We start from the raw sequence: 25,256 nt of genomic DNA, 5'->3' as shown, positions 1-25,256 counted from the left end.
ACCCCACGTCGGGCTCTGCATTAACAGTGCGAAGCCCGCCTGGGAGTGTCTCTCTCCCTCTCTCTCTCTCTCTGCTCCTCCCTTGCTCACTCTCTTTCTCTCTCTCAAAATAAGTAAATAAAAACCAAAACAAAACTTAAAACGATTTGGATGGGGGGCAATAGTGGGATGCGATTTAAACAAAGTTTAACACACGCAAACACACTCTGACGCTGCTCAGGGTTTACATACACGTGTAGCGAAAGGACGAAGAAATGCTTGGGGGGAGAAACACGGCGGTCTCCTGAGTGAAGGACTTCAGAGGACTTTGACTACCTTGGTCGAGTTTTATAAAACTCGGCAGCGGCTTATGAGTGTTTACCGGATTGTTTTTTTGTGCATATAGGTCTAAAATGTTAAGTGAAAAGAAAGAAACAAGACACCAGGCACCTGACCTGGTTGGAAGTTATTTATTTACCATTGAAAGGTCGGTGTTCCCCAATGTGACACCAGACGTATGACTACAACGTCTCATGCGTCTTTTTGTACTTCAGTTCATGACTGCGAAACAGACACACGCTTAGCACTGACAACAGCAAACACAGGCGGCAGAAACAAATCACGAAGACTAGGTCTGTCTTTTGGGGGGTCCTCGCCTCGATCTGGCTCGGGCTGGGACTACCTCCCTCCAGGACTCCTGTACACCCCAAAGGAACTGCCCCCGGGGCGCCTCTCTTCCAACCCTACCCTCTCTACCCAGCCTCATTTGGAGCTATGTCACTTAACCCACACCCAGAGTCATATCTCAAATTGAAATGGACGGACACGCACAAGGACTCGCGCAATAGACACTCAGCAAATACACACTGATTTGATGTAAGCAGCGGAGTCACAGATGAAGGCGGGCGGACTCCCATCGCCATCCAGGTCACCTTGGGGGCCCCAGGCCGGTCTGCGATGGGTTCTCGCCTTATTTCCATCTCGCTCCACGCCCTTCTTCGAAAATGCTCCCTGCTCCCTGGCCAAGCACAAGGTGTTCCTTTCAGAAATGATCGGCCCAAGTCACACGGGCCCAATTACTCTAATCGGGGGGGTGAGTTGCACGTGTGTCTGCTACAAGGTACGCGGAGGCGAAGATCGCCGAAGCCTGTCGACGTGGCCGTCTGGGACCTCTGGGCGATTGAAAATGCACCCAGACGGAATTTCGTTGGAAAAGCACAGCCGTTACAGTCTCTTCTGTCACTAGGTACACGTACAGGTGGCTGGGATTTGTCATTAGGTGGATGGTAGCACTTACGGCTGAGGTGTCTGCTGCTTTTACCATTGAGCACTCAGGACAGACGGACTTTTGTGTCACTCGCAGGGTCTCTTCCTGCCAACCCCCTATCCATCCTTCATTCATTAATTCACTCAACAGATACTTATCGGGGGCCCGTCAGCTAGCTTCATTCTGGGTCCTCGGAACACACAGGTGAAAAACCTCCCGCAAAAACCTATCTCGTTCTGCGCAGGCCTGCTCCGTGAGGTGGTGGGTGACACTTCGATGTGCTACGGTGGCGTTTGACTCTTACTGGGGCAGCCTTTAGACTGGATTCTGGAAAGCGCAACGCTTGAGATAGAAAGAACGGATGCCTCGTGATGGAATGACCAGAGGCAGAGTTGATCTTTCTGGCGTCAGAGGCCCTCTCCGGCCCACCTCAAACATCCTTCAGTGCGACCGTGAGGCAGGTGCATAGATTTATAAGGAAGTAGAACCCGTGTTTCCTGATTTTAAGTCTAGAATCCAGAGCGTTGTCCGTTGGAGTAGCGGATGTTGCCAAGAAGAGAAGACTGGTCAGCTCATGTAGGAAATGTTTTGTTTCCTTGTGGCTATGCCAACCCCAACAGGCAGACCAGGGCGTGAGGGGAGCCTCAACAATGTGTTATAGGAAATCGCTAGCAAATGCTTTGCCTAAAAAGCACTTGGCAGGGGGGGTGGTCCACCTTAATGAGCAAGATCTCCAATTCTGAAAGCCTTTCCAATTAAACAGGGATCCGATATTTTTTTCCGTTTCTTCGGATGCTTTTCTACTTCTGCACGGGACGGGCAGATCGTGACAGAAGGTGATAAGGCCCCTGCTCAGATTCTCAGGGAGAGGCCAAGCATGGCCTAACTTGTTGCGGGAAAGAAGCACGGCCCTTACCCACCTCGCCTCAGGGTCCCTTGGGGGTCACAGGACCGGGTGACATTTGAAAGCCCAGAGTTTGGATGTCCCGTAGCAGAGTTCAGCTGCAGAATCCATGGTTCTGGAAGTGCCTGGGGATGGTTCTGGCGCTTTCCAGTCATCGTCAGCTGCCATCTTGAAGCGTAAAGATGATCTGTGGGGTGGCCTGAGAGTTTGTCTTTTTGGCCAGAGAATGCCGACGGCTTCAGAGCACTATTTCATCTACCACCTCATTCACAGATACAGAATGGCCGTGTTGCTGGTCCTGTTTTACAGATGGCCAACCACGGAACCCAGGGATCCTGGTTCACAGGCAAATATCCCACCCCCTCGGCAAGACGCATCCTTTAACTGACGATGCGGACAGCTATTTGGAATAAGAAGGTAGGGATTTGAAACCCAGGCTGCTGGTTACTTACTGATTCAAGCGACAGGCCCTGAAAATTCAGGAAGGGAGGCACACTCTCAAAAGACTCTCTCTCCTCTTTCAAGTTGCCTTCCTTCTCCACATCTACGGAGCCAGACATAATAGACTAAGTTAATATGTGCCCCCACCCCTCCCACCCCCCCCCCCCCGAATTCCTCCTGGAAGGGCTGGCATGCTGAGAGATGCATCGGTCTCAGAGGGTCACTTGGGTGATGTCGGTGGATGTGACAACTAGTGCCTCGTGACGAACAGGCTCGTCACGGAAGATGTCCCCAAGTATAACGTGAACCGAGTTTGAGATAAAACGATGGGGAGTTATTGAACAAAAAGCACAGAATTCAGCCCCAGAACAGGATCTGAAGGGCACAGATGAAAATATTAAGCATTAAAATAGTCAAATGAAAGAAACGGAGAGGCCTCCCACATTTCACACTGCCCGTTGAGATGTCCTACAGTGGAACTGGCTGCCCCTGGGGACTGCAGCCCCGACAAGGACTGCGAAAAACCTGTCCGGAATGCTGTAGAAGGGATTGCTCCTAATGCGGTGGTCCAACCTCGGCATCAAAACCCGTCGGTGCTGGTTAAAAATGCAGGTGCCTGGGTTTCGGCCGGGAAGAGGGACTTGGAAGGTCGACGGGTGGGCCCGGGGAATGTGCTGGTGACTCTTCACACGCTAAGGTTTGAGAACTGCTGGGTTCCTGCCGCGACCGGGCCGGGGGCGTGATTTAATGCCGATTTCATCCCACCCCGACAATCCCTGATTCTCCGAGTTGATCCAGGATACTTTATTTCCTCCATCATTTTTGAAACGCCTCTTTTTAAAGAGCCACATTCTGCCCGCACGTTATTCCCCACCTTAAGCTTTCTCTGCATCCTGCTGGACCCCCCACCGGCCAAACCTGCCCGTGGGCTGTATTTGACAGGCGTCTCTTCAACAGCACAGAGGAGCCAAACGCATTCCTCAGGGGGACCCAAATGTCCCATGTCCACCCCCGGCCCTGCCTCGCTCATGTTTTAGAAATGAGAGTGTAAGAAGAGAGGGGCGGGGTCCTGGCCTTTGCAAACACATCTGTCCCCCGGGTGTCGGGATGAGGATGGGGCACAAAGAAGACGTCGCGGAGGACAGCGGGGCTGGAGGGGCGGGGCTGTGCCCGACAAGGGAGGAGCCCAGGCAGCTGGCTACAGACGCAGCTGGTGCCACATGGCGATCTGCCTCCGGGGGTTTTTGAGCATTTCCTCCCAGTGGCTGCGCTCGGAGCCCGAGGCGTGCAGGCCCAGGCTGCAGCGGCCAAGCGCGCAGCTCTGCCCCTCCTCGTCCTGGCCCAGCACCTCCAGCTCCACGCTGGAGGCCTGCAACAGGCCATCCGGCAGCTCGAACATGATCATCTCGTTCCACACTGGGTTGATCTTGTGCTTGGCCCGTTTGGTCTGCTTCTTCTTCAGCTTCTGAGCCTGGTGCTTTAAGGTGACCTTGACAGAGACATCTGGGGGAAAGAGAGAGACAGAAGGGTAAGCTGGTGGGGGGTGGGGGTAGCGGGCCCAGGATGAGGCTCCCCCTCGGGGCTGGAGAGACGGGGTCTCCGGCTCAAGATGTGCATCGAGGCTCCCTCTGGGCACGCCCCGTTCTCACCAGGCCCTGCGCTCATTCAATTGTTAAATGGCCCCCATGTGGCACTAGACCGGGGCATACGGCAGAAGTTCCTGCCTCCACAGAACTTAGGCTGTGGGTGTGGAACTTAGGGTGTGGAAACTTAGAACTTAGGGTGTACAGAACTTAGGCTGTGGTGTGGAAAGCACCCAATAGCATAGTACATCCAGGGTGGTCGTCTGGTGGCCCAGGCTTGGGTCAAGCGAGAACCACCACCTGCCCTGAGCCCTTCCACGCGTCTTCAGGTCCCACGTCAAACCAGGCCCAGGAAAATGGCTCAGCTTGATTTTTAAACTCGGACCAGAAAAACTAAGCCACCCCCATGGCTTCACCCCATTGGTCTGTCCACGCGAGCGTTCTGGCTGATTATGAAGGTAGAAGGTCTTCTCCTCCGTTGTTTTACAAATTTCACTTGAGGGCCCCGGCTTCACGTGGAGGACGAGGGCACACTGCCTTGGCCCCCCAGGGGCACCGCACCGATGGAGCTGTCCCCCAAGACAGCGGCACAGGTCACTGGACAAGCTCTCACGGAACATCACAAGGCTCAGGACCCGGATGATGTTTTCATTTGTCAAGGTTCCCGAAGCTAATGTGAGAATAATTGTTACTCGGTATTTATTGCTATAATTATCATCCCCGGGGGGCTAGTTTGTTATTTCAGCCGATAGATTTGAGAGACAAAGTGTTGTGCTGTAATTGTCCTGACAGGAGCTGTAAAATAAATAAATAAATAAATAAATAAATAAATACAAATAAAAAAAGAGTAGGAGGCAAAGAATTGTCTGGAGGGGAGGAGAGGAAGCACTGAACTCTGGCCTTTGGCTCAGGAATCTGACGGCAAAACCAGTTCTGATTTCTTTTGCCCCAAATAGTTGGCTCAAAGGTAATGAATGCGGTGGCAATTCTCAGTTTGTGTCCTGCTATAAATATCTATTTATTTATCCCCTGCTATGAGCACTTGGCTCTGGGTCCAAGCAGCATACTGCTACGTTTCCGGCCCTGACAAGAGAGCCCGTTTCAGTCCCCAGACTCGGGGTCTGTGCTGGGGTATCCAGAAGCAAAACCTGAGGCTTCCAGAATGTTGAAGAGATGCTTATTTGGGTATATGGGGCACAGATGCCCGAAGCTTCAGGCCGCCTCAGCCCAGGCACCCACACACCCTCTGCCAGCATCCGCACTCAGCTGGTGTGGGGGTGGCAGGTTGACAAAGACTGAGAAGAGAGAAGAGGCTTTGGGGGGGGGGGTGCGTGGGGCACACGGTGACGGCCAGCTGAGACAGGAGGACCTAGCTTTCCAGACACCAGTTGGTGAGGTGAGTCCAGCTGGGTGTGGGTGATGGGCTAAGCTAAGTTTCTTCTTAGCCCAGATGCTCCAGTCCGTGGCTAAGGTCCTATCCTTGGCTTCCTCTGACCCGTGGGTAAGACTGGCTCCTCTCATGATGGATCTGGAACGTAGGAAGCTCCAGGCAGCTCACACCTGGGCCCGATGGAGGGATCGGCCCAGGAGTAAACAGATACGAATTTAAAGAAGGGAGTGTGTTCTCACTCACCCTTCCCCAGGAGCGCCTTGGGCTGGTTGGAGTGGAGGTTCTTGGCCTTAATGAGCACGACCAGGAGGCGGTTGGCAGCTGGGAGATAGCTGATGGATAGAAGGACCTCTCCAGTCCCCGCAGATGGTTCCTGAAACAGAAGAGAGGATACAGGAGGGGGACCCATCCACTAAATGCTCAGCCTGGGGTCACACTGGACCTGTATCCAGCAGGCATCCTGGAAACCACGTACCCATCAAGGCTGCTTTCTTACAGAGGGAGGAGGGCACCGAGGAATTCTAAGCCGCGTGCGCCTCAATAAGAATTTTTCAGTTGCCGCAAATTGTGATTTTCCAAATTATCATATGTTCAAACCCAACTTCTAAAACACATCAAAGAGATGCCACTTAGGATCTGGCAGGAGCAGAGGGTCGGGACCCCTTCTCAGCCTTCGCCATCCCCCACAAGCTCTTGGGGTATCTTAATAGAACACTAGGGTTCTCGGGGACACAGTTTGAGAACCGCTGCCTCGACCGGTCAGGTTCCTGCGGCAGTGGGGAGTTGCGATTCCTTACTCTGTTTGAAAAGATAATTCCTTCCAGTCCCTGGAGGCCTGAGAGTCAATAATATGATGTACGAATGCGGAGCAGGGCCTTGCCTGGTCAACAGAACGGCCAACTGTGTCAACAAAAAAGCCGGGCATGCGACGTTAGGAGGGCCACCAGAGACCTCCGGCAATAACCTCGCTTTGCAGGAGGTGCTGACGCCCCCTGTCAAACAGCCAGCACGCCTTTCCTCCGTCTGTGGCTCTACAGAGTGTCTCCGCTGAAATTCCTACAAGAATCTGTTTGGAATTTCAACAAATCGACTGAGGGACAAAAAATGACCCAAAAAAGGCCCCCACAGGAGGCAGACAGACACGTGCCACGGTCAAAAGGTGGCGTGACAGATTTCAGCACCAGACCATCCGGGGCTGAGCACCATTTACTAGCTGGGTGCCCTCGGGTCCATCATTTCACTCCCCACACCTCCGTTTCCTCATCGGTGGAATGGGGACCCGTCATCCAGGAAGGTCATCCAGGAAGGACAGCCACCACTTTTTGAGATTGTGAAGCAGGCATATTGTTTCTGGATGTTTGGGATTTGGGAGTGAGGCTGGAGGAGGCTGGCTAAGCCCTCTGCCCCCGTCACCCCTTTCCTCCGGGAAAAATGTCTTTGACGTGACTGTATCGATTCCACCAGCCCTAAGTAACCAGTCACACGACAGAATGATTCGGGAGCTGCCAGGAACGTTGGCAATGACATGAGTAACCGCAGCGAAGACTAATTAAACACTTATTACGGGCGAGGCGCGATTACGTTATCTATCCCACTAGGAGGCAAGGTCCGTAAAGCGGCTCCCGGGACCCGGCCTACGGTTGACACACCGTCAACTATGTGTGAGTGCAAGAAGTAAGAGAGAGGGTTCATTTTCAGAAATGCCAGATGAAAGCTGTGCTGTCTCCTTAACAGTAGGTTTACAACCTATTGGAAATATGCATGAACCCCAGCCCCCCACAGTGGAGCCCCAAACGCTTAGACACTTCACTTCCTGGTTCTTCTTCCCCTCTCCGTTTCTCGGGCTTATCTTCGCGGGCTTTGCGATGAGCGTGTGCCAAAGAACAAAGGGAGGAGGGACTGAGGGTCTCTGCGTCACCTCAGGGAATGTACCTCTGTTCCAATGAGACTGATTTTTGCCTTACATGGGCATAGACGTCGTCTGAGTGAGGCTGTAACCTCTGTAGTCCTCAGCCAATGAGGAACCAGGGGCGGGACTTCACGCTAGGAGATAAATTGTCTGCTGTAACTGCCCCGGGGTGTGCCTGTCCCTCAGACACCCGCTCTTGCAAGAACGTTGATTAAAGCCTCACTCCACTGTACTCTGAGTTTCGGTGTCCCTCCTCTGGTTGGGTCGGTGGATTTATTTCTCACAGTGAGAAAGAAGGGTGAGACGTCCTACTGAATCTTGACAACAATCCTAGAGATACCAATCTTGTCTCCATTTAAAAAAAAATTTTTTTTTAACATTTATTCATTTTTGAGAGACAGAGAGACAGAGCATGAGCGGGGGAGGGGCAGAGAGACAGGGAGACACAGAATCCGAAGCAGGCTCCAGGCTCCGAGCTGTCGGCGCAGAGCCCGACGCGGGGCTCGAACCCACGAACTGCGAGATCGTGACCTGAGCCGAAGTCGGACGCTCGACCGACTGAGCCACCCAGGCGAATCTTGTCCCCATTTTAAGCATAAGATCTTGATGCTTCAGAGAGCACGTCCCCACCTGAGGTCATGTAGCCAAAGTAAGAGAAGTAGCAAAACAGCCTTGAATGGAGGTCTGGTCTGATACCGAAGACCAGGTCCTAAGCCAGGGCTCTTCAGACCTCTCGTTCCACGGTGAAGGAGCCGGGCCCAGGGACTTGTCCGGGCACCCAGAGGGGCAGCAACAGACTAGGGTGGACCACAGCCTCCCGATTCAAGGCTGCTTCTTGGAGGCCCATGGGTGACCTGTGCTGTAGCCACAGGATGATCCGGCTTAAACATCCTGCTCCCCTTGGACCAGGCAAGAGGAGCTTGGTCCCATCAGCCCACGAAGGGCTCGTCACCTTTGTATAGGGTGCCAAGGCCCTGGATGAGCCCAGCCGGCTGCACCCCAGCCAGACAATTTTAGCAGCACCTGCCAGCTCAACTCTGATGCTCCAAGTACCTGCTGACAAAAATAACCTTCTTCACCCACACCCTGCCCCCCATCTTTCTCTTGGGCTCTCAGCGAATCATTCGAGATGCCCTCCGAGTGGGTTGCTCTATGATCCCTGATGACGCACACGCCACCTTCGGGCTGAATGTCTTCCGGCAAGAACTGGCTGGCCCCTCCGTTAACCCGTTCTAGCCCACAGAGGAGCGAAGCAGCCACTGAAGGCTCTGCCCACCTTGTTCATGTCAGCCCACGCCCTCGAGCTGGGGCGAGGGCCACCCTCACCTGCCGCGGGGCGCCAGCTCCTAGGTCGGACGGCATGCTGCAGTCATTGCTCACGTGTGTGGAAGCAGGCCAGGGGGCCACGAGGATGTGAGAGTGTCCTTGAGGCACAGTGGCCCCTCTGAGCATGATGAGGATTAGAATGCGTGCACTGTGAGGGCAGGGCCCGGTGCTAATTTCTGCTGTGTCCCCAGCTCCTGGCGCTGTGCCTGGCACAGGCTGGAAACCGGGCAGGGTGTTTGTGGGATGAACGAACGTGTCTTGCTCTTCTAGGGGGAAGGATAGAAGGCCTGAGACTTCCAGAGAGATAGGCTCCCTCGGCCCTGGCGGCACCAAAGTCTCCAAAGCCCTAGGGGAGCCCCTCCACCTCCAGAGAAAGCTGCTCTACCAGCCGAATAAACCAAAGTGTGCGATCTTCTTCCCAGGCCCCCCGGGCTGTGATTCCGCACAAATCCCAAACCACGCGCTAATTAGAGACTGTGCTTCAGAACAGCCTGGTTCCAGCTGAGAGTGGCTGCAAATTTTTGTCCATTTTCTGAGGCTGGGAAAGAAAGAAAAATAAGGCAAGGAAGAGATTATAGCAAAAAGGGAGGCAGGTGGGGACTGAAGGCGTCCGTCAGGGAAGGCTCTAACTGATGGAGCCTCATACACCATCGGGCACTTAGACGGCATTTACATGGCATGGTGGTGAGGGGACAGCACAGGACTCACAGCCAGACCAACCTGGTCCCGAGGTCCCGCTTGCAATGTCCCAGCTGGGTGACCATGCAAGGGTCACCCAGCTACTCTAAGCCCCAGGCTCCAGGTCTGTAAATGAGTCACAGTGTCACCTTTACCAGGCTGCTCCGGGAAAGAACTGGGGTAGAGTTCCAAGCACAGCAGCTGATAGATAAGTACCCCCAAATGAATATGCTTTTTTAGTATTTTATCACTCTAGCATGGGAGTCAGCAAACATCTTCTGTAAAGTCAGGTAGTAAATACTTAGGACTCTGTAGGCCACCCAGTCTCCCCGAGAAGGCGCCGGCCAGCAGGTTGAGACTGGTCTTCTAGAAGGTTCTCTCTAGGCTCCACTGTGGAAGCCCTTGGATAAGGCCTTGACGCCAGAGCCTAAATAATCACACACCGTCCTACAGCCCTGATGTCTCCGACCCCTCGCTGCCCTGACCTGGGAGGATCGATGGCTTGCTCTCCAAGAGACCCCTCTCTGAGCAGTGCAGCCTTTCAGCCGACGTTCCTCTCACACCCTCGGCTCCCCTGACAGCAGAGGGCTGGGGAGAACCATGCCAGGGCTGGTGACAACAGAGAGCACCGGGCTCTGGGGCTGTCCCTAGCCCAGTCCATCCTCCAAATCCCAGTACAGACGCCATTTCGCACCAGGCCTTCTAGAACTCTCCATCAGAGTTAGGTTAGGCCTTTCTTCCATGTCTTAGGATTCAATGCATGTCCAATATCATCGTTGTCCTTGTCAATGTCACTCGTCTGCTCCAATTTATGCCTCTGGCCTGTAAGTTCTGGGTAGAGGGATTCCACACGGTGCTCATCTCCCCAGCAGTGCCTGGCACACAGCAGGGACACAGGGAGTATACGTGAATATAAATGGGGCCATTACTGGGGCGCCTGGAGGGCTCAGTTGGTTGAGCATCTGCCTCCTGATTTCAGCTCAGGTCACGATCTCACGGTCATGAGATCGAGTCCCGTGTCGGGCTCCACGCTGGGTGTGGAGCCTGCTTAGGATTCTCTCTCTCTCCCCCCTCTGCTCCTCCCCCACTTACTCTCCCCCCCTCCCCCAGCATCAAAGCCAAATCACACATAATGTGTTTTCCATGATGGCAGGGGGACCTTACATGGCAAGCTAGAAGCAAAACCAGACTCCAGAAATTCCATAGCCTGGGCTGAGTCCGCTCCAGCCCTCCACCCTGTTCACGACACCGAGCGTCTTCGCACACACACACCCGCACACCCGGGGAAGGTCCGTGACGCTTGTTTCGCGAGCCCTGGCCCAGTCCTGCCGCTGCATGCTCCCCTAACAGGCTTCAACTTTCCTGGTGCAAGGTCACCCTACCTTAACTGAAGTCTTCAGCTCACCCCACTGGGCGGCCCCCAGAGGCACAGACACCCCGTCCAGGCCCAGGCGGAGCTCCCCGACCACGCTGTGGCGGGAGAAGCGGTCGCAGGTCCGCAGGGTCAGCAGCAGGGTGGCTGTGGGGAGCTCCTCCTCCGCCAGGGGGAGCGCCAGGCCTTCCTCCCACATGGTGTGCAGCTGCCGCTTCTTCAGGGCCGTCTGGGCCTCTGCGGTGCCCGTCCTGTTGGCCACGCTGCCTTGGACATAGCAGTCACAGCCTCCATCGTGGCCACTGGTCACAGCTGCAGCCAAGGAGACAGCAACACAGACGTGGGACTTTCTCAAGGACAAGGGTAGAGGAGAAACACAGGCCTGCTTTGAGCTGCCGCATCCAGCTTAATGGCCATGACCTCAGGGGTACGAAAGCCCCAGGGCTGACCACCTTGGCTTTGCGGAATCGCCTTTCAGTAAGACACTCAGCAATGGGAGACCCTCCGAGGTGGCCAATGTCAGCACACGCTGGTCTTCCCCTGGAGAACAGGGACGTGACTGGCTGCTTCCCGGAGCCCTTCCCACCTCATGACTCTGAGGTTTCCCCAAGATGCCGGGGCCCGCAAACGGCTGAGGGCTTTTATGCTCTGATACTGTAATTTTTAATTTTTTTTTTAATGTTTATCTTATTTTTGAGGCAGAGTGCAAGTGGGGGAGGGGCAGAGAGAGAGGGAGCCACAGAATGGCCCACTGTCAGCCCCAGCTCCTTTGCAAAGTCTTAGCTCTGTTTGCCGATGACAAAATTGTTGGGGCAGAGAGACCAGGGGCATCCTGACCCCTTGGACCAGTTCTTGGATTACAGAAATTTTGCTGACCATTCAGAACACCCTCTTTATCCCCCACAAAGCCCCATTCAATGTCAAAGGCACCTGTGGCAGAGACAGCTAGCTGTTTGCCAAAAACCCGGTTTCCTCTTTTTGCTGAGCACCTGCTAAGCCACATTTCCCATGCTCCTTTGCATTCAGTGGCCATGTGACTGGGTTACAGCCAATGGGGTCTGAGCAGGAGTGATGCATGTTCTGCGTGGTCATGGCTTTTAAGGGGTGGTTGTGCTCCCTCCCTCTTTTCCCTCTCTCTCCACCTGCTGGATACAGATGACAAGGAGGCCTGAGAGGATAACGGGGACCCTGATGGAAGGAACCTGGTCCCTGAATCGGAGGTTTGAATCACCATTTGGAAGAGAAAGAGGCCAACCAGGATTCTCCACTTTGAATGTTATATGAGAGGGGAGTGGATTCCGCGCCCCCCCCCCCCCCCCCACCGCACACACACTTCACGGTCCGTTCTTTACCGAGTGCTAATCCAGCACTGAGTGCTCCCTCCAGCCTCAGGTGCTCCCATTCCTCCTGTACAGCTCCTCCAGGGAAGACGGACCCACGGAAGCCCATGAAAGTCAAATACAAGTAATACCTTCCAGGCGAGTCACGAACAGTTCCGCCTTCTGCCGGTCATAGTCCAAGCGGTAGTGGAGTTTGGGGGCTTGGTTCCAACTGGCAGCCTTCTCTGGGTTCCAGGCCTCCATGACACACACATCCTCTACCACACCTGTCCAGAGAGGTAAGGCTGTCACTGCCACCCGCATTATGGTCCTTGTTTTTCTAGATCCTCTCTTTCCCATGTGCTACCCATGCCACGAATGGAAACCAAAAACGCTCTAGCCGGGGGCCGAGTCATGGTGGCCACCCCAGGGTGACACCTGCGGTCCTGGGATTGCATGTTAAGGGGCCGTCACAGCCCAGTGCTCAAGACATGGCCTTTGGTGTCACACACGAGCTGCCACTTAAGAGTTACGTGACCTTGGACAAGCTGCTTGACTTCTTCGAACCTCAGTTTCCTCATCTGTGTAATGGGAATGATAACAGTGTCCCCTTCCCAGAGTTACTTGCATTAAATGATTCAGAAGTTCCCCCCCAGACCACACATATCGCTCACTCTGCCCCTCACTGGAACAGGAGTCAAACATCTGGAAGATTCTCGGTAGTCAAACATAATACGGGAATTAAAGGATCCAGCAGCTGTAGCCGACTCCACTTCGAGCAACTTGGAACTCAAAAAGTTTTGATTCTCAGAACAACTTTAGAGGGTAGACACGTAAAGGCCTATTTAATGTCCTAAATGGCTTGTTATGGGGTTCCTGCGCGTGGGGAAAAATTCCTCTGGTGCGTCTAAGTAAGGAACAGACTGACCAGGATGTGAGCAACGCGTAAAGCGAGACCGTCATGAACACAGGACTCATGTGGCTCCCAGGGGCGCCACGGGGATGATCACAGCAGGGTCAGTGCCAGAAGGGTCCTGCCTGGCACCCACAGCTCTCCCCTCTCAGGCTACCTCAGCCTTCAAATTCAAAGCCAAATCAAAGCCAGACCAAAGCTGGCACGGCTTGGCAATGCAAGAATGGATTCTGCTTCCAGAAACGGAATTCTGAGCTCCCGGGGGGGGCTGAGGATCAACACTGGTGGGAGCAGGACACGTTGGGCATCACAGGAACAGTGTCCGATGAATTTGGCATCCTCGTCGCCTGCACTCCCTTGCCTCTGGTCAATATTTGCTGAAGAATCAACTCCTGATAGATGTCTATGGAACCAGCGTTCTGGGGTGGGGAACAATGACAAACGATGACAAAGAGAAGACAAACTAATGTGTTCCGAATTCTTTAAAGTTCCAGACTCTGACACGCTGCCCTGTTCTTCCTGGTGGGCAGCATCCAATCCTGGCTCCCCCCGAGCTTTGGGAAACCTGGGGTTCCCGAGAAAGGGGAGCCCTCTTGTGATTATGATTACTACCCCCAACGCTCCACGTGCAAGCTTTTCCCCACTCTCGGATCTTAAGCTGTCGGGTCCTCAGAGGGTCTATTTGACATCTTTTTAAAATGCGGGGCTAAGAGCTGGGCAGATGCGTTCCTGCCACAGGCACCTTGCAAATTGTTCTTGAAGAAACGCCAGGCTAATCGCTGTGGTTCTGGGTGGGGGGCGGGGGCACCGGCTCACCGGCCAGCATGCGCTCCAGTTGGACCCAGGCCAGGAGATGCGTAAAAATTGGGGTCAACGTCAGAGCCAGTTACGCTGCCTCCCCTTGTACCGTCTGCCTCTCCGACCACAGAAATAAAACCCCAGACCACACAAGAATCCGTTCTCCTGGACGTGTTTCTTGCCTCCTTATTGTCAAAGAGCCTGCATGCTCTTTGGGGTAGGGGCTGTGCCTGCTTCGCGTATCTGCCCCAGTGCCCAGCACAGCCCTGTACCCCGAAAGGTTGCTGCATCTCGAAGTGGACGCTGATGAGAAGCAGGATAGAAACAACAATAATAACAACACGCTTTGGTTACACCTTTGCTGCCACGCCCTGGGCTAAGCACTTTATATGCATTATTTTATTTACACTTTGCAACAGCCCTCCCGGGAAGACAACAGTAGAATCCCGTTTCAGGTACGAGGAAACTGAGGCCCAGAGAGGTTAGCCACATGACCAAGGCCCCACGAGGAGCACGTAGAAGGGTAGAGAATTGGCCCCGGGACTCTGGAAGCCCACGATTCAATCATGGCCCCTCGACGTGAGTTGAAAAGGACTCTCCACTCCCCAGTCGGAAGCTGGAGGCCTCAGAGAGAAGCCGGGTAGCAATAGGTCTGCAGGAATAAAGGACAGTAATTCCCAGGCCCTGTGCCCCCGTGCTTGCCCAGCGTCAAATGCCGGGGCTGGCCATGAGACGCCGTGAGCCCCCCTGAGTACTGCCCATGGAAGAACGAGGGGCAGGAGACCCCTACCATTCTGAGGAAGGATGAACAGTTCCTCTGTGACCTGCCTCTTGAGGCGGCTGTCATTCGGGGCCGGGGGGCTGGCAGGTGCAGCAGGTTCCTCCGTGGTCCTCAGGGTATAGTCCGCATAGTTGATGACCTCCGGGGCTGTCACAGCCGGCCTGGGTCCGTAGATGTCTGGCAACTTGAGGAGGGCTCGGGGCTGGACGGGCTCCGTGGACTTTTTAACATTGAACTGCAAACACACGTCACTCTGATTAGTCCACGAGAAGACCTCCCGCCTGTTTTCTACCCACAGAAAGGAGAAGCCATGACCCACCCTTTCACGGGAGGAAGAGGGAGGGCTGGGGTCCCTTTATGCTCCGAGAGGCACCACCCAAGCAGCCAAAATGTCACTTTCAAACACACCAGAATCCACAACACCGCGGTTGTGATGACATCTGGGCCCGGTTCATCCACCCCCTGCCTCCCCCTGCCCAGTGGTCTTCTGCTGTGTCCCCTGGGGTTATTCGGGCCCATCACCTGTGCCACCTGCTTCTTGTTCTCTCACCGCCCCTCCCCCCCCTTCAAGAGACCTACAAGCACTGGCCCAACCCGGCCCTACTCACCTTTCTGACATTGTCCCAGAATCTTCCCTTTGCACGGCTCCAGTCACTGGGCTCCCTGCTTCTCAAACAGGGCTGAACTCTTTCTGAGTCTGATTTCTGGACCCCAACCCCTCCCCCCAAACCACCACCCCCACCTCCACCTGCTATAAATTAAGTCCCTCCCCCAAGCCTGTCCCTCCCTTTCACCACGTCCTGCTCTTTGCTTTATAGCTTTGAGCTCGCCCCTATATTGTTATTTTTTTTTTCATAGGTTGGCCTGTTTGTTTCCAGTCCTGTGTGAGCTCCGTAAGCACAGGGATTATGTCTTATCTTGCTCCTTCTGTATCCCTGGTGCCTGCACAGTGTCTGCTCACAGGGAGTATGCAATATAAACCCGTGGCTAGGGCTGCCATGTTCGGTTGTATGGTTTGTGCACTGCACAAAGGAGCCCAGATGAGGGGCAAGTGAGGGTTGAAATGCAGTGTGTGCACCACATGCCCAGCTGTGTGCCCTGAGGTAGGGTCTTAGTCCACCTGGAGGAAAGGGCATCTTTTTCTCTACACAAAGGCCTGCTTGCTTGTGAAGCTTTAAGTATGCAGGGCTGCGTCACACAGACCAGTGGAATCTTCTGTCTTTCCCTCCACTAGGGACTGAGATCTCTTCTACCTAAGGGATTCCAACTTATATACCAGGCAGCAATATCAGGGGTCTGCCTAGTCCCCGGGAAGTCAGGGACTGATGGCCAGACCTAGAACTCAAAATGCTGGGTGGGTAACCCATAAAATAACCCTCAAATTGGGGCAGGTGCAGACCCACAATAGAGTCCCCCAAGCAGCCTCCTGCCCTCCTCGCTGGCCCTGCTGTCTCTCCCCTCTCTGTGGCTGCTGGAGGGGCTGGCCAAGGGTCAAGGCTGCTCTCTGACCCAGGGACTGGGGAGTTTCGGGCAGGGGTGGCAGTGGGGGTGATGCAGTCCTGGAGGGGGACAGCACTCAGAAGTTGATGTGGTTTCCAAGTGGGTGTTTATAGTGTTTCCACAGTCTACGTTTCACTCTCCCGGGATAAATCCCGGACATTCTGCTCTCCTTGACACTCTGTCTCCGACCATCCCCGAGGGAGGCTGGACCTCGGTGACCTTAATTATCCAGGAATGCACCGGGGCTCAAAAGGGCCACAGGCGGCCGCCGTGCAGGTGGCCTGCTCCTGCTTTACCTCTTCTTCTTCCCAAGTCCCTAAAGGGCTTAGAGGGGATAAAACACTTCCTTCCTCTCTCGGAAACACCGCCCAGCAGACTGCAGCGCAACCCAGACTGTCCCAGTCTCTGCTGAGTGTGCCCGGCTCGTACAGGCTGGAAAAGCACTTCTGACTTAAGTGGAACACAGCCGCCCAGGAGCAGACAGCGGGGTGGCCGCACATTTACATCTAGATCGGCCTGACCCCAAAGCCCGCTGCAACCGTGGCTCCCGACCCCCTTCCCGCCTTCAAGCCTCTGCCTGGCACGACACCCACTCATCAGAAACGTTTGTCACCGCTACGCACAGCAACCACCCACAGAGGGACCTGTGCGATTTGCAAACTCAGGTCCCCTCTGCGCCCTCGCTCCATCGACGGTGTCCCCGGGCATCGAGGGACCTGGCCTCTAATACTGACCGTGCCACCGGAGCTGAGCAACTTTTGGCAGGTCATTGCACCTCTCTGAGTTTGTCACCTCAAGTGACATGTGAGTTCAAGGCTTGCTCCACTCCTGCATTCTGAGCTACAGAGAGGTGAGAGACACAGCTCTTTATCTGCAGGTACAGGGGAGCTGGGGAGTCAATCACACGCTGGACAGTAAACAGCAGGCATATTTGGCAGTTTGGGGCCGGAGTACAGGAGCAGGCATCGGGCAGTCTGTATGAATAGCCCTGGGGGAGAGTGGATGGTGCGTGCAGGGGGCAAGCAGGAGTCTGGGAGGGCCTCGGGGAGGGGCCAGGGCGTGAGCCAGACCTTGAAGGAGGGGTGGATGAGAAAGCGGGTCAGTGAGCTGGGGGAGGAAGGCTGTGCCCCTGACTGGAGCCCGGGGCACCCAACGGACACACACATAGACAGCAATGACAGGTCTCCACGTCTTTTTATCCTCCACAAAGTGGTGCCCACCTCCGATATTTCACCCAAGCCCGAGTTACAATTATTACACTATCGGGGCGCCTGGGTGGCTCAGGGCGTTAAGTGTCTGACCCTTGATTTCGGCTCAGGTCTTTTTTTTTTTTTTTTTTTTTTTAATTTTTTTTAACGTTTATTTATTTTTGAGACAGAGAGAGACAGAGCATGAACAGGGGAGGAGCAGAGAGAGAGGGAGACACAGAATCCGAAACAGGCTCCAGGCTCTGAGCCGTCAGCACAGAGCCCGGCGCGGGGCTCGAACTCACAGACCGTGAGATCATGACCTGAGCCGAAGTCGGACGCTCAACCGACTGAGCCACCCAGGCGCCCCTCGGCTCAGGTCTTGATCTCATGGTTCATAAGATCGAGCCCCGTGTCGGGACAGCGTGGAGCCCGCTTGGGGTTCTCTCTCTCCCTCGATCTCTGCCCCTCCCCTGCTCACACGCACGCACGCACACACACACCTTCTCTCTCTGTCAAAACAAATAAATTAAAAAAAAAACATTACATTTATTATATTATCGCACGAGGAATCAGAAGCTTGAGCAAGTTGAAGGTCATACAACTGACAAGTGTTATATAACTGAGCCTTCAGACATTTTGACTCCAAATTTGTGTCATTTCCATTGCCCTGCACCTGCTTCTCAAAAACACAGTCCCTGTTTGTCTGGGATGCTGGACGCAAAGGGGCAACGGCAGTGTCTGGGCTTTGGGCCCGTGCTGCGCCCTCCTGTTCATCAGCACAAAGGCACCCGGCCTGCCACTGGCCGCTGGCCACCCAGCCCCTTCTCCAACGCCTCCTATCTGTCCCTTACTGGGTCCAGAACTAAGGGCACTTGGCTGGTTGGGGGAGCACTTCCGTGGTTTGATATCTGCTTTCATGCCAGTTCAATCAGTTCAGACGAGGGCTGTGTTGATTCATTTCTAGCTGGACCAAATTTGGCTGGTTCCACATTTCTCATGGAAAGAGAACGATGGGGCTCAGTTCTGAGGTTCACTCCGTGTTGCTTCAAGCCTCCGCAGAGCCTGGGTCAGCGCTCCTTCCTACTCGCTGGCTCTGAATTTGTGAGCCCCTTGATGAGCTCAAGAGCCTGTGACAAGAGCTTAAAATGCATCGCCAGAGCACAAAGTTGGGGTGTTCCTGGCTGTCCTCCAACATCCGTTCCCTCTCTATTCTGCCTTTCCTCCAGATCCCCTGGCTTTCGGGATCCCTCCCCGGCCCCAGCTCTGGGTTGGGGCAGGGGGACCTGCTTAATGTGATCCCAGGGGCTCCTGGGTACTGTTTTTAGCACAGGGGTGGGCACCTGTCCCGGAAAGCGAACCCAGACAGGCAGAATGGAAGGACTTGCATGGCACGGAAGTAGGAGAGATCCTCTCCCCTGCTGGACAGGTAGCCTGTGGCCCCGTCTGGTGACTGCAAGACGAGCCAGTCTTGGGACAAAGTTGACATGGTGGACAGCAGGGTGGGAACAACAAAGGAAGCTGTGTTCTCTGGTCACAGTGTTACGGAGCCTCCGAATCAACCAAGCCCGGTATCCCCACTCGGCACTTCTGAGTTGCACGAGCGATGCGGTCCTTCCTGTGCCAGCCAGTTTGGGTTGGGGTCTTTGTGGTTGGCAGCGGGGAGCATCCTGAACTGAGACACCGCCTCTGTCATGAGCACACAGGATGCCATGACCGGTGGAGAGAAACTGCCTGGGGTGAGACGCCTCTCCCACCTGCTGAACGTCTCTGCATCCAGCCGAAGGCATCCTCATTTGCGGTCTATCCTTGCCCTGCCCTGGTAAGGTCCTGTGTGGCAATGGTTCCCTGAGGTGGAGAGCGATTTGTCGCCCTTCACTGGGGGCAGGGTCTGATGCCTGCTACACCACTCCCTTCAAGTAGCATAAGCAGCTGCTGGTTCCCTGTCTCGTTCTCTTGTACAACCGTATTCATTGCATTTCAAAACCCTGGTTCCACCACATCTTTCTTTTTTTTTTTTTTTCAATTTTTTTTTAACGTTTATTTATTTTTGAGACAGAGAGAGACAGAGCATGAACGGGGGAGGGGCAGAGAAAGAGGGAGACACAGAATCGGAAACAGGCTCCAGGCTCTGAGCGGTCAGCACAGAGCCCGACGCGGGGCTCGAACTCACGGACCGTGAGATCATGACCTGAGCCAAAGTTGGACGCTTAACCGACTGAGCCACCCAGGCACCCCACCACTGCATCTTTCAAACGCATCTATGTTTCCCCTTAAATGACTGGAACTTCTGTGCCCCAGGAGCAGAAAAGAGGTTTGGGAGTGGGGTGGGGGGGGCGCTGGGAAAGAATTATGAGTGGGGCACAAGCGAGAGCTCCTGGGAGGAGGGAGGCACCAGGGGAGCAGACCCCTGGAGAAGGACCTGAGCTCCAGCCTAGCACCGTAGTGTGCGAGGGGCGGGATTTGGAAGTGGGGACTGTCTCTCCAAATGTCCCTTGAACCCAGGGGAAGGGCCTGGCAATGTCGATGCAGGAGTCCAGGAAGGTTCCCAGTGGGGCGGACATTCAACAATTAAGGCACCCCCAATTGTGCTGGCATGGCAGGTACAGAGAGGGGAGACCCCTCTGTTGAGTCTCTGCAGATTGTCCCTGCCTCTCACCTGTCCCCTTGGGCCCCTGGCTCCTGCTGAGAGTGTGGACCCAGAGCAGCTTCATGTGGCACAGCCCCATGGCACCTTGGGTCACACCCCTCCCCTCTTGCCACCTCCCCGGGGGCTTCTCAGTGGCTGCTGAGGCGCACGGGACATCCAGGGACACTGTGGGTTGGCCCAAGGGCAACCCAGATGTGCCAAGACTTAACACTCCACGGGATGGGGGGCGGGGGGAGGGACTTGACCACTGTCAGCTGGAAGCCAGACCTGAATTCTTCTCCTTTCCTCCTTCCTACCCGTCCCCAAAGTATCTTCAGTCACCCCTTGGAAGATGACACCTCCAGCAACTGTCCTTGGTGCCAGGTGGTGGCCGGCTCAGTAACACCTCTGTGTGTCCCCTCCCCCCCCCCCTTCCCCGCTGCGTCCCATCCCAAGATGGCACTTCCTGCCTAAGAGCAGCTCAGTGGCCTCAGGGTGGGCTCAGCCTTCCCCAATCCAGGTTGAGACAGATGGCATGGGGGGAGGGACAACCCTTCAGCTAACGAACAAATATTTATTGAGCCCTACTAGAGGCCAGGTCCTATGCTAAGTGTTAGGAACACAGAAGTGCACAAGACAGATGCTGCCCTTCCCTTAGGGGGCTGGTGTCGGAAAAAGAGAAATTAATTATGCAGCTAATGATCTGTAAACAAACGCTTAACCTTACCAGAGGCGTCAGGCGACCCCTAACGTCACAAACGTGATTAAGTTTTTCACCTAAAGACTGTTTATTAAATTGGGCTCTCGTGCTAGGGCATCCATATTAAAGCATCACGTCACCCTGGGAGCTACGGAGGAGCCAAGCAGACTCGGCTGGAAAGGGGGACAGATGGCTTTATCCCTTATACTTGACCTTTAGAAAGCAGAGGGCAGAGGAGAGAGATTCAAACACAGAGTGTTTGGATGATGTCAAGCACAGGCCACTGCAGCTAAGCTCAGCAAAGCCCCCGCCTCGGAGCGGAGCTGGGCTGGAACAAGGGACCTGCCAGCTTCTGTCACTCTGGACTCCAGTACCCGTAACCACGCACACCAACTCGTGTACAAGAGTTTGAAATGTAGCCCGGTGGTCAGGCGTTCAAAGCCCGGAACAAGACAGCGTGATTGGAGTCCAGCTTCCGCCAATTACTTGCTGTGTGATCTTGGGACCGGTTAATTAACCTCTCTGTGCCCCCCAGTTTCTCCATTTGCAAATGCTAACAACACCTCTTTCCTGGGCTTGGATTGAGGATGAGCTAAGCAAACCAGAGTCAAGCCCTTGGTACCAAGGCTAGCATGACAAACCCTCAACAAATGTTGGAAATGCTTGTTTGAACCTGAGGTCTGGAGCAGTGCTATGCAAAGTGGGGTTCGTGCATTGAGTTCCTGTCCGTGAATTTGCGTGTGAGAAGGTACGTAGATGCTAAAGCCAAACCGAACAGGTTTTTTTCTCCCACGGATGGTGTGAGAAGCTCTGGTGTGGACCGCACTTCTCCCACAAGAGCTGCTGGGGCAGGTGGTTCTTCAATGGCTCCCAGGGCCCCTCACCCCCTGGCGTGCACCCCTTTGTGTAATTCTCTTCCCCTGAGTGTGGGCTGGACCTCGTGACTTGCTCCCGATGAAAAGAATACGCGATGAGCTGTCACTTGTGCGATTAGGTTACAAAAGAATTAGATTTCATCTTGTCCGCTCCCTCTGGCAAGCAGCCTGTGATGTTGAGGGTGCCCTACGGGGGGACCCGTGTGACAAGGGAGGGAGGGCAGCCCATAGGGAACCGAATCCTGCCCATAACTTGGCAGTAAATCCTTCCCCAGTCACGCCTCAAGATGACCACAGCCCTGGACAGCACGACCCTGAGCCGGAGGACCCAGCTATGCTAGGACCAGATTCCTGACCCCCCAGAAACGGTGAGCTCGTGTTATTTTAAGCCACCAATTTTGGGGAGAATTTGTTACGCGGCACTATATAACTAATACATCTGTTCAGGAGAATAAAAGTATGAAAACACATAGAAACTACCACGCATGCACCGGAATGGCTAAAATTAAAAGAATGACAACATTGGGGCACCTGGGTGGCTCAGACGGGTAAGCGTCTGCCTCTTGATGTTGGCTCAGGTCATGAAGTCGTGGTTTGCGAGATCGAGCCCCGAGTCGGGCTCTGCGCTGATAGCGTGAAGCCTGCTTGGAATCCTCTCTCTCCCCCCCCCCCCCCTCTCTTCTCTCTCTGCCCCTCCCCCACTCGCTCACACACACCCTCCCTTTCTCTCTCTCTCTCAAAATAAACAAACATTTTTAAAATAAAGAACGACAACCGTAAGTGTCGGCAAGGATGGGAAACAATGGGAAGGTTCCTACGTTGCTTGGAAGGAAAAATAGTAAAACCACTTTGGACAACTGGTAGTTCCTTACAAGTTAAACTTCTGTCTACCCTGTGGCCCAGCAGTTGCACTCCTGGGCATCCAGCCAAGGAAAATGAAAATACACGTTTACACAAAGACTCACCCATGAATACTGATAGTAACTTTACTCATAGCAGCACCCCACTGGGAGCCACCCAGGTGTCCATCAACAGGAAAATGAGTAAGTAAATGGTGACTTCTTTTCATGATGGAATACTCCTCAAAAGTGAAAAGAAATGAACGACGGGTACACCAAACCGCACAGAAAAAAATCACAAAAACGTGCTGAGCAAGAGAAGGCACGATGCAGAAGAACATATCCTGCAGAATTCAACGGATATCTTAACTCAGGAGACATTTGCAGGGTCGGGAGACATTTTGCTGGCGGGCGGAGGCTGTTCCTGGGTAGAGGCCGGGGATGCCGCTAACCATCCTCCAGTGCACAGGCCAGCTCCCTGCAACAAAGAATTATCCAACCCAGAATGGCAGCGGTGCAGAGGTTGAGAAACATCGATTTGCATGTGGTTTTGGAACACGGAAAATGCATCGATGGGGATGAAAATCAAAACAGTGGTTGCCTCTGGGGGAACGGCATGGTCAGAGGCATGTCAGAGGGTGTGGTTACAGCCTATGGTATAAATATTTGTCAAAATTAATTAAGCTATACACTTAGAATATGTGCATTTCACTGCATGCAAACTTTACGTCGCTAATAATTTAGATAGAAAGACCGAGATGGATATAGATACACACACACACACACACACACACACACACACACACACACACTCCCCTAGTAGACATTAGAGTCCCTAATGTCTGGACAACAGGCAGTAAGTCCATTAGGTCAAGCTAGAAGTTAATGGGCAGAAAATAGTCTTTTTGTCTCCAGGAAAGGACTACTCCTAGAGGCTGAGTCTGTGAGTGGGAATGGCCCTCTGTCTGGTCTTTCCTTCCAGCCATATAGAGAACTCTCCCAGAGAGAATTTGGGGTGCAGCCACAGAGGCTCTTCACCAACCCAAAGGCTTGATCCCCACCGCCCATTCCCTGCAGAGGGCATCCTTGCACACACCCACAACTGGTTGAAGCTTCACGGCTGACGGGCTACTTGTTACCAGCCCTGTATTAGTCAGGCAAGGCCGACTGCCGTGTAACAAACAGGCCCCACACATAAATGGCTGAACATAACAAAAGCTGATTTCTTACAGTCTTAAAGGGTCTACTAGCTCTTCTCCAAACCTGGAGTCCCAGCCTCTTCCACCTTGTGGTTGTGCCCACCTGCGCCAGGCACTGTTCAGATAGATATGAGCTCACTGAGTCCCCATATAACCTTATTAGGAAGTGCTACCAGGATCAATCCCATTTTCCAGATGAGGTTGCACTGCCAACTAGTGAGCCCCTGGGGGCTCCATTCAAACCCAGGGTGACTCACTCCAGAGCCCGGCGCTGAGCCGCTCTGCCCTGCTTCCAGCCCCTTTCTCCATCTCCTCGCATCTCCAGACATACTTTACTGCTCACTGGTGTCTTCCTGCCACATAGACTCATGCCCAGGCCACTGGATGGCCCCACTACCCAGACCCTGCCCCTGCGTACCCTTCAGTCAGAGGAACGGGGTTGTTAGGACTGCTTCCCACACTTGGGTGCGTCTAATTCCCACCTGCGGAAGTGAAAAATTCAGATTTTTCTGAAACCCCAAGGCCCAGAGGTTTGGCTGAGAGGTCTTAGGTAGAGCCTGGGGAACATGCATATCTAACAAGCTCCCCAGCCTGACTGTGATGTGGGGGGTTCCCTGTGGCCCCTGGGAGGAACACCCCGGTTTTGGAACCCCCCCCCCCCAGAGATCCAGGTAGGATAGGTGTAGAAATGTCCTCCTGTGCGGTGAGCTGCTCCCTGGGCACAAACTCCCCGTTTCTCAGCGAGGTCCCTCGGCACCCACAGTTACTTGTGGTCGATCTCCCACTCCACGAAAACCGCTGATACCAAATCTCAAGTCTTAGAGGCTTACGGGCAAGTCCACAGGGTCGGGCCCCGGGGGAGCGTGTACTTCCAAGCTGCAAAGTTGAAATTCACTTTGAAGCAGCAGCTTGTCTTCCGGTCCAGGCGCCACACAGCGTTTCCATGGTGACCCAGCCACTGCTGGTCTCTCATTATCCCTTCCAATACATCCTCTTCGGTGCCCCAATCCCTTTTCAAATCCCCTTCCCTTGGGACTCGCCCGCTACCTTTCTTTCCCCTCCTTTGTTATTTTAAAATCAAGAAAGCGTAGTTTGTGGTTAACCGGGACACTCCCTGTCTCCTCCCTGGTATCCAAGGCAACAGACCAGGAGGTTTGTCCCGGAACCAGCCTTGCCGTCAGTTGGGTAAATGTGCCTCTCAACCGGGGAAGAATGAAACACGACTGAAAATAACAGCCAGCCCTGGGCAAACCCTTTCTCTGCTGGTGGTCACTCATTCAGTCATTTGTTAAATCTCTAGATGCTGGTCAACTGCAGGAACAACACCATCCAGTCATTTCCCTTGTGGAGTGAGCGTCGCCAGCGGGGCAGAAAGCAAGAAACCATTAGATGCGGAAAAAAGCAATCTCAGGGACAGATGGTGAGGGGGGGTGGGTGGGAGGGGAAGTGGTGTCCACTAAAAATGTGAGGGTCAGGAAAGGTTTTCTGAGCTAAAATTTGGGGGCAAAAATCGTGTCGAACGTTAGTCATGTGCTGGATAGAGGTGTAAGTATTCTACCTCCATTTAAACCCCACAACCTCATGAAGGAGGGGCTGTTATTATACCCACTTTACAGAGGAGGACACTGAGGCACAGAGGACTTACGGCTGAAGTCACACAGTTAACT

General features: G+C 54.0%; 1 protein-coding gene across 1 annotated transcript in view; it reads right to left on the bottom strand.

The window, feature by feature from the left end:
- Positions 1-433: 433 nt before the first annotated feature.
- SYT13 (synaptotagmin 13) overlaps positions 434-25,256 on the bottom strand; it is a 42,443-nt gene continuing 17,620 nt past the window's right edge. Inside the window, exons 2-6 of the mRNA XM_019470195.2 lie at positions 14,670-14,895; positions 12,321-12,455; positions 10,860-11,161; positions 5,808-5,937; positions 434-4,094 (exon numbers count right to left, since the gene is read on the bottom strand). Coding sequence (XP_019325740.1) covers positions 3,790-4,094; positions 5,808-5,937; positions 10,860-11,161; positions 12,321-12,455; positions 14,670-14,895 — 1,098 coding nt within the window. The 3' untranslated portion in view covers positions 434-3,789. The remainder of the gene's footprint in view (positions 4,095-5,807; positions 5,938-10,859; positions 11,162-12,320; positions 12,456-14,669; positions 14,896-25,256) is intronic.

This window comes from Panthera pardus, unplaced genomic scaffold, assembly GCF_024362965.1.
Source record: "Panthera pardus isolate Hobbes unplaced genomic scaffold, ASM2436296v1 HiC_scaffold_12, whole genome shotgun sequence".
NCBI classification, from domain to species: Eukaryota; Metazoa; Chordata; class Mammalia; order Carnivora; family Felidae; genus Panthera; species Panthera pardus.
The sequence above is the reverse complement of the archived record's forward strand: the minus strand, read 5'-3'. Positions and strand labels throughout refer to the sequence as shown.